This window comes from Hippoglossus hippoglossus, chromosome 4 (assembly GCF_009819705.1).
Source record: "Hippoglossus hippoglossus isolate fHipHip1 chromosome 4, fHipHip1.pri, whole genome shotgun sequence".
NCBI classification, from domain to species: Eukaryota; Metazoa; Chordata; class Actinopteri; order Pleuronectiformes; family Pleuronectidae; genus Hippoglossus; species Hippoglossus hippoglossus.
The window spans coordinates 25,985,713-25,994,588 of record NC_047154.1 but is presented as its reverse complement, the minus strand read 5'-3'; the positions used below and the strand labels follow the sequence as shown (position 1 = coordinate 25,994,588).

Below are 8,876 nucleotides of genomic sequence, written 5' to 3'. Positions count from 1 at the left end.
CTGCAGAGCCACTGACGTTTCTCTGTTTCCCCCCCCCCCACTGAATGAATAAAGTATACGTTTTCCTGGGACTGAATTAAGAATCTATAGCTCTGAGAGTCGCAGGTGTGTCGGTGGAGGACGAACAGTCTGTGGCTGAAAGTTAATTCACTTTCACAGTTTGCCAAACGAATGAATAAAATATGATGCTCCAGTTTGCACAGACGGGGGCAGATATTCTCTAATTGGAAATTCTGTCGGTGGAAGAAGAGGTTGTGGAGAGACACACTATTCATACACACACACACACAGATACACACACAGACACACACACACACACACACACACACACACACAAACACACACTGTACATTCAATCAAGCTGCTCAATTAGGTAACCCCAGGTGCTGGCGTGAGCCACATCCTCGGGGATGTGGGCATATGGACATCGACAGAAATCCTCTGTGCAGTGATTTGCTTTCTAAATATTCCTCTAAACACAGAATCCCACAACTTTATTCTGTTACTTCACATCTTGTTTTCTCTCCTCTTAACGACCCTGACGGCAGCAGAAATACAGAAAGTCAAACATGTGGCCCGAGGTGATAATTCTCAACAAATACTCGTGAAAGGTTTTCAAATGTTTGTGTAAAATAAAGCCGGGGAAACTTCTGGGAAATCAGCTGCACCGAGTCGGGCCGACACACAGACAAACAGCAGCCCCTGTCCGTCAGAGGTCACATGTGGGCGCACAGCTCATAAAAAGCGGTGGCGAGATGGGGGGTGCAGCGGGTAAAGGGATATAAGCGGACTGACGCGGTTGCTGGTGACATTGACGGAGATATTTACCGTAACCTCGCTCCGGCCTTGGCTGCAGAGGAGAGGAAGATTCTCCTCTTCATCCAGCGACCACTCGCCATCGGAAGTCGCTCTGGTTTCCATCAGCGACTGACTGACAGAAGGGGGGGGGGGGGTTCACATAAAACTCCTTCACATAGGAGTTTTATGTGATTATTTTAGGATCTTTGAAATGATTCAGATGGTACAAGCTTGTGTTTGTTCAACATGTGAGTAAATTTAGGTTCCGGGTGATAATTGGAGCAGCTTGTCATCGTCAGGGTTTAATGATCCATCTCGTTGACACTCACCAGAGACGTTCATGTCCTCCATTCTCTGGAGTTTACCTTTCACGAAGAACACAGCAGGAGGTTCTCCGGGTCAGACACAGGAACATGTGGGGATCATTCGAGGAGGCAGGACGCGACGTGTAAATTCCAACTCTCTTACTTTCCTAAAAGCTTTTGAATCTCATCTCTCCAAGTTGACGTCTTCGTCAGAATCTTCTGTGTGTTCGTCTTCTCTTTCTCATCCTGAGATATTTGCATTCTTTCACTTTTGGTCGTTTGTTTGTTTGTGAACAAGATAAAGCAAAAACTCTTTTTGACTTTTGACTGCGGATCAGGGGACAGATCCACTTTTTTTTATCATTGCGAGATAAAGTGTTTTTCAAAGTTTTTACAGTTTTTCCATGGAAATAATTCCTGGACCTTGATGAATAAAAACATCACAATCAGGTAACTGATATCTATGAGTATGTGAAACACGGTGCTTGGAAGAGGCGTGTGCTCTACGTGCCGATCTAGTTCCTCTTGTATCGTTTAATGTGTCTCAACTTCCTGCTAAATGTCAGAAAATATTAAATAGATAAACAAATCGAACCACGTTTGACCCAGACCTCTTTAGATTGGACCGAGTTTTAGTGCGTTGTCTGGACCGTGGTGCAGGAACCCTTCACACCTGATACTCTGAGGTTCACAGGTCGAAATGTTCGAAGAAAACGTCCTAATTCTCCTCCAGGAAGCAGATAAATGTGTGTAACTGTCTTTAAAATGTGAACCGTCTCATGAAATAGCTCAGAACAGTATCTGTGCGGTTGTTGAGTGAAGCTACGTAGTTACTCTGTACATCTGCTGACGGATGAGGGGCGTTGTGTGTTCACAGCACAGAGGCCTTGTATTTTCCGACACATCACACTCTGACCTACATTCCTCTCTTTCCATGCTTTGCTTTTCTTTTCCACCTTATTTCTGTCTCGCTCAGACGTCGCTCTCGCTCTGACAGGCCGAGCTGGGCAGCGCAGACCAGATTGGTGTGAAATCGCCGCCTAACAGCCGGGAAATTGGCTCTGTTATTTGTGGAGCGGAGTCATGGGGGACCGTCGGACCATCATCCTCTCTCTAATGAGCAGGTGATGGAGGCGTAGACGGGCGGCGGCGGCGGCGGAGGAAGGCGGGGGGGGGGGGGGGGGGCTGTGTGGCGTCTCAAACGCCGCAGACATGGCAGATGATCAGATGAGAGCGGAGGGAGGGAGAACAGCACAGAGGAGAAGATGGGAGAGCAGAGGGAGGAGAAGAGGGAGTGAGGTGGATGGATTTCTGGAGGCTAATGAATGAATATCGTCATCAGATTAACCAAATATTAATAACCTCAGCTGGCGTCCTCCTGCCAGAGAGTGTAAACAGAGCTGGACCTGTGCCGTGTGTGTCTGTGCTGACATGTCTGTGGTGTCGTCACCTACAGATCAGGGATCTGCAGCTTTTATTGTGACGGAGACGTTATGTTGTGTCTCAGGAACAGAAAGAGAAGTTCTACTCTGTAGGTCAGAGGCCAAAGGTCAAGGTCATGGCGACCTTACGTTTTAGTGAATGAGGGAAGATCAGTATATTTGGTACAAATTAATATTGATATACACTATGTCTACTCACATACTCACCAATACTGACAATAACTCATCAATTCATTTGTCATTGCTGCTCCCTTCATCTCTACCAGACATTTTCTGATGTACTTAAAACACTGACACACTTTTACATTATGTTTTTAAACTGTAACTCAGGAGCAGGTTGTTAACGTGGCTGTGTTCCACTTCAGGAGCAGCTTCCTTTGGAGGATGGAATCTACAGGTCTGACTGAAATGAGACAGTCTGGTCTACGGAGGATTTCCTATTTGTGTATCGAGCTCGTGCTCTTCATCTCAGCCACACACTTAGCGAGCTCTCCTCTCTGGCGCTCTATGAATCCTGGGACAGGTTTGTCCGAGAAGGATTCACCTGTTGGGTCCTTTGTGACTTGGGAATGGAAGGAGGCATTAGAAGGAGTCTCTGAAATGGAACGGCTTAGTCGTGCTGCAGTCGGTCTTCAAACGAAGCCTCTTAAGGAGTCAAAGCCTGGATTGAGACACATCTCACATTTCTTGCAACCAAACTTAGTTAGGTGTTTAATCCCAGCTTCTTATGTCTTGAATGTTTAACAGCCAACATTCAAACACATCATCACCACTTTGCACTGAAGTAAAACTCTTTATTCCTGTTGCATCATTTGAACAACGCAGTATTTTAAACACACACACATTCATAAGAAATCCTTCATTTTATGAGTTTTCATTTATTTCAATTCCCATCAGCAAAACTGCTCCAATCACGTTACATACAACCTTCAAATTAAAACCCTTTTCCTTGTGACTGGCAGAGAAGCTCAGTCACTGGTTCCACTGGTTGAACTGAATCAACTGAAACTCCCACAGACCCTGTGAACAGCAGCAGCTAAACACTGCCCCCTACTGTCTGACATTCAATATGCTGAAGGAGGGAAACAATTTGCTTCAACGTCTTTGACTTTAGCAAATAAAGTTCAACAATTCAAAGTCAAATAATTAACTGTTGGCAGCACAGAGGCTTTGTGTGATTTGGCATCAGAAACAATTATGTGTACAACAATGATATTTTAAGTTACAGCAGTTTTTTTTGTCATTTTCTGACGAATTAAAAAAGATTTAAATTTAATTTGACATCTTCATGAAGTTAAACAGATTCTGAAGGTGTAACTAACTCATATTTATTCTTTATTGCACATCTCATTTCTTAAATCAAACAGCTTCTTTCTTGTAATTTCTTGATCTTATTTGCACACATGTCCATCTCCACATGTTGACCAATGAGGTCCTGCAGTGTCACACCCTCCACTTTCAATGTGGTTCCGTCTCGTGGCGTGCGAGTGCGGCGGGTAACGTGGTCCCACAGGGGCCGTGGAAGTGGAACCTGAAACACATGTAGAGAAACGTTGGTCTGTGTTGATGTGACATGAGGATGTTGAGATGTATTTAAAAGTGAAAAGAAACACACTTGAAGCGCATGGTGGCCGGTGTGTCCTCCATGTTGAATTCGGCCACGGGGACGCCGCGGGCCGCCACCTGAGGAGCAAACATGGCCGCTGGATACACGATGGACGAAGTACCAACCTGCAGAGGAAGAAATTAGTAAAAATGATATGTAGACTGAGAAGTGAGACCAAAACATAACCTTTATTCCTTTATTTCCCTAAAGATTTTACTTTAGGGTGATGGTGCCATAACTTTTCTAAAATACTATATTTAACCGTACGAAAGTCAACTAATCAGTAAATTTTGTAATTGTTAATTATTTTAAGTGATTTCTTCACTTAAAATTCTTCAGTTAATTATTGTAGATTCTCCAATGTGACGTGTCTTCATAATTTGAGGCTCTTTAGGCTCTTTCTTTATTTCCTCATCTTTCTCTTTCAGGTCCCCAATTAAGATTCAGTAATAAATCTCTGGAGTTTCCTTCCTTTAATGAAGCTAATGATCTGCAGATTAGAGCGATACAAAAATCGAATCGTTATAAGTAGCCCTATTTAAAAACCCTTCATTAAAATTGGTTGTAAAGTCTTTGTCGCACACACACACACACACACACACACACACACACACACACACACACACACACACACACACACACACACACACACACACACACACACTCTCTCACTCACCACGAGGCACAGGTCACAGCTGTCCAGCACTTTCTCTGCCCGGTTGAGGACGTCAGAGTCGAGCGTTTCTCCAAACCAAACCACAGCTGGTCTCAGGAGACCGTGACAACCTGTCTGCTCACACCTGAAACACACAAACACACACACACACACACACACACACACACACACAGTCAAACTAATAACCTCGTTTGAAAAGAGCGGAGCACTACAGATCCCGGGTGTGTTTGTACCTGGGCAGCTGTAGAACAGGGATCTGGGCGTCGTGTGTTTCTGGGTCAGGAGCTCTGAAAAGGGAGTTTGATAAACAAGTTAATTAAATTCACTTAACACAGACGTTCCTGATTTCTGATATGAATATTTACTAAACTAAACAGGTACACGTGCACTTTTCAGATACATTTAAGGTAGTTTTGGGTAAGATATAAATTATTTGCAAGCAATTCATCTGGTTTTTGACACAAAAAGTAAATTAAACATTAAAAAACTCAAAAAATATCATAAATAGCCTAGTATGACGATATAAATACTATGAAACCCTCACACTTATCTGCGTTCACTCGTTCTATTCCTCCGAGCGTTTTAATGTAACACACCTCCTGAACAAATTGACGACACAGTCTGTGTCAATAGATTTGAATAAGACACGACAACGTCTGATATTCATTTAGAAATCCAGCTGATGACTTCCTTCATTTTCCTCACAAGCATCAATTTGAAATGTCACATATGTGACGCAGCGGCTTTGAAACTGACATTTCATTAGCGTCACAGGTTTCCTCAGGTGTTGTTCGGCTCTGTGACACCTGACAGACGCCATCGGTCTGTTGTCTCTGGCATTTCCAGCTCAGATGGATGTGATCAGTATCTCTCGCAACACATTTTCATACTGTGGAAGGAAAACTGTGGAATTCACCGACCGACACCAGACTAAGCTCTTACCCTTTACCCGCCAGCGCCGCACAGATGGGGCTCTTGTAATTAGCTGCTTCGTCACCACAGCTCATACAGCGGGTTCTGAACAGACTACCTGGTTTTACAGACACGACACAAGAGACAGATAAGTGCTGGAACATCCACTGGTTTTACTGAAGATAGAAAATTTACCTGAAATTGTTCGATAAACTGACAAAATCTAATTTGTTGATTCTTATTTGAGCAGAAGAAAGTTACGACTGTTTGACTGAAATTATTCCACTGACACCTGCATCAAGTGTCTTCTCTTCTCACCGTGGAGTCCCAGGATGTTTTGGGATCCAGCGCGGCGATGGAGCTCGTCGATGTTCTGAGTGATGACAGTAACTTCTCGCCCCTGCTGTGTGAGTCGCTCCTCACACTCGCCGATGGCCAGGTGAGCGGGGTTGGGATTCTTCGTGAGCATGACCTCGCGGCGGTAGTGGTAAAACTCCCAAACACGTGAGGGATTCCGAGAGAAGGCCTCCGGAGTGGCGAGTTCCTGACACAGAAGAAAGGAGCAGGACAATGACGAGTCTGTGCGGTGATTCGTGCAGGTTGAATGTTTCATTACAGCTACTGACACATGGACGAGTCATCTGTGTAGAATCGTGTCCCGATACGTCTTCAGGAATGTAACGAGGCCCCTGAGGATGTCGTCCGGGCTATTTTCAAACTTTCAGAGCACTTTCTAAGATTGTTTCTGAGATTCTTCATAGAATAGAGCGGAGAGGAGTCAACGTTTAGTTTCAGATGATCACTCAGGAAAAGGTTTAAGAGTTATCGCTTTTTTGTGACTCTCAGAATTCTACAAGGACATTTTTTAATCTGATGTGTTGCAGGTTTTCCTCAGTGGTTAAACTTGAATATCTCTCCTGGCTGTTTGATTAACAACTTCTACACAGTAAAAGAGTTGGTTGATGTAAATTTGACAAAAATTACACCAAAAACATGGATGAAGCCTTGTAAAGATCCTGTTGAAGGGTTAGAGGTGAAGTGGGTGCTCACCTGTGCTTGCCATTTCCTCCAGTAGCCCCCTGCTCCCCTGAAGGTGGGGACTCCACTCTCAGCACTCACCCCTGCTCCGGTCAGGATGGCGACCTTCTTGGCTTTGGAGAAAATCTCCCTGAACGCAGCCAGGTCTGAACATGAAAACCCAGCCAGACACAGGAGACATATAATATGACAGTTATTACGATGCTCTTGTTCATCCCGTTTCAGAAAGAGGACGTGGACGCACGTTTACCTGAACTGGGTCTGGCCATGTCTTGGCTGGCCCAGGGTTTCCTCAGGAGGGCATTCAGGTGAGAGGTGATCAAGGCTCGACCGGTGAACTGTCGCACAATCATCAAGTTGTGGAAACTGGAGAAAACAAAGAAACACTTCAGAATGGACACAAGCTGAAGGTATTTTCTTCAAATGATTAGAAGGCAGACTTTGACAGGGAGATAAACATTACGGTTTAGGAAGATTAATGATTTTATACATTGAGATTTGCAGGTAAATTGTAAAAACTCCTTTATTTACTTGATTCAGTCCAGATTGAACGTAAGAGGCCTTAGAAGCTGCAGCAACAAAACAATGTGGATGATATAAAAAGATTAAAAAAACGTGCGTTTAATAATATTTAGACAATTAACAAATACTAATACTAAATAAAAGACCAACAGTTCATCAATAGAAATAATTAAACATGAGTAAAGTGGTAATTAGATTTGATTTTAAATCTCTTTTGAATTTGGTCCTGCTACATACTTCCATGATAGTAGAAGAATGTAAACTTCCGGGTGTCGTCTTTATTACGACCAACAGACAAATAGGAAACTTGAGCGTGTGATGAAGTGTTTGTGCAGCAGAATGAATGATTCCAGCTTTGAGGAGGAAGCTGTGAATCTGACAATGACTTCAACTCTCAGGGTTTAATAAAACTCAGGTTTTTATCTTTCACAGCTTCAGTTTGTTAAAGATGTGATCAGAAGAGTCAGAAAGAGGTTTTAATCTCATAAAGATCACTGTAGCTTTGTAAAGCTCAGAGGTCATGTCAGTTAGCAGGAAGCTAACCTGCTATTTAACTTTACCTGCTAATCATAGCAAATTTAAGTTGTGATTAATTCAGTTATTCACTCACGTCACGATCGTTTTGTTTCCTCAAGCTAACATGCTAAGTACGAACTGTCCTCTGTTGTTGTTATGATAGCATTAAGCTAACAGGCTAACATGTGAAGTATGGACCTTCCTCTGTTGTTGTTGTTATGCTAGCATTAAGCTAACAGGCTAACTGGCTCTGGTACCCAGAGGCAGCAGAGACTGAAGCGGCTCCAGCAGCGTCTCATTTCGGTGTGGTGACAACCCGGTGTGCCCCTGGGTGTTCTGACTCCCAGTAAATAGCCGGGTCCTGCTGTTAAATATGTGAGTGTTGACTTCAAACTACCTGTTATTAGACGGAGCCCAGCTGGAACCACAGGACGTGGAGGAACCAGGAAGTTCAGTCTTGGGTTTGGTCTCTTCTCATTGGTGGATTGGTTTTGGCTGGGACGATATGAACCAATCAGGAGGAAGCATCGAGGTAAATAAACTCAGTTCATAAACAACGTGAGGCCAGCAGAGAGAGCTCGAACTCCACATACAGAAATATATAAGATTTCATTTGTTCATAAGTAAAAAGAATAAAATACAACAAAAAACTAAACATGAACATTAGTTATTCTCTTATGTTGATGTGATGTTACTGTTAAAGAAAGAAGATTGTGGCAAAAGTTTGTGCATGAAGTCTGCACAAAGATTAATTATTAATTAATTATACAGATAAATACATATTTAATTGGATCCTCTTTAGTGATGACGGTGGAATGATGAGTCAGCCAAACTGGTCTGTGAGTCAATTACAGTTTAAATTGTACTTTAAGCTCATTAAGTAAAAATGAACCAAGCACTTAACAGATTGTATTTAGAGGGATTTAATGGAGGTGGGGAAAAGCTGCACATTTTCTCAAAGTTGATTTAAAGTAATTAATGATTATTCTCATTTTTCTGATGATTGTTACCTCAGTCATCATTTTATCATTTAGTCTGTAACTGGGTTGGGTTGATTTTTT

General features: G+C 43.0%; 1 protein-coding gene and 2 long non-coding RNA genes across 3 annotated transcripts; 1 reads left to right on the top strand and 2 right to left on the bottom strand.

Annotated features, from left to right (window-relative positions):
- Positions 1 to 1,916: 1,916 nt before the first annotated feature.
- On the top strand, positions 1,917 to 3,693 carry LOC117760312. Its single transcript, XR_004613658.1, has 3 exons — positions 1,917 to 1,929; positions 2,621 to 2,624; positions 3,576 to 3,693. It is a non-coding gene; the product is annotated as an uncharacterized LOC117760312 (long non-coding RNA).
- LOC117760313 lies at positions 3,323 to 3,789 on the bottom strand. Its single transcript, XR_004613659.1, has 2 exons — positions 3,754 to 3,789; positions 3,323 to 3,695 (listed from the first exon to the last, which is right to left on the bottom strand). It is a non-coding gene; the product is annotated as an uncharacterized LOC117760313 (long non-coding RNA).
- A 156-nt stretch (positions 3,790 to 3,945) lies between these two features.
- Positions 3,946 to 8,314, bottom strand: sirt5 (sirtuin 5). The gene is made up of 9 exons (XM_034583228.1): positions 8,213 to 8,314; positions 7,028 to 7,143; positions 6,790 to 6,923; positions 6,058 to 6,283; positions 5,770 to 5,857; positions 5,061 to 5,114; positions 4,828 to 4,951; positions 4,161 to 4,276; positions 3,946 to 4,076 (listed from the first exon to the last, which is right to left on the bottom strand). The coding sequence occupies exons 2-9, from the start codon at positions 7,128 to 7,130 to the stop codon at positions 4,004 to 4,006; spliced, it is 918 nt and encodes a 305-aa protein (XP_034439119.1). The 5' UTR covers positions 7,131 to 7,143; positions 8,213 to 8,314; the 3' UTR covers positions 3,946 to 4,003.
- Positions 8,315 to 8,876: the final 562 nt, after the last annotated feature.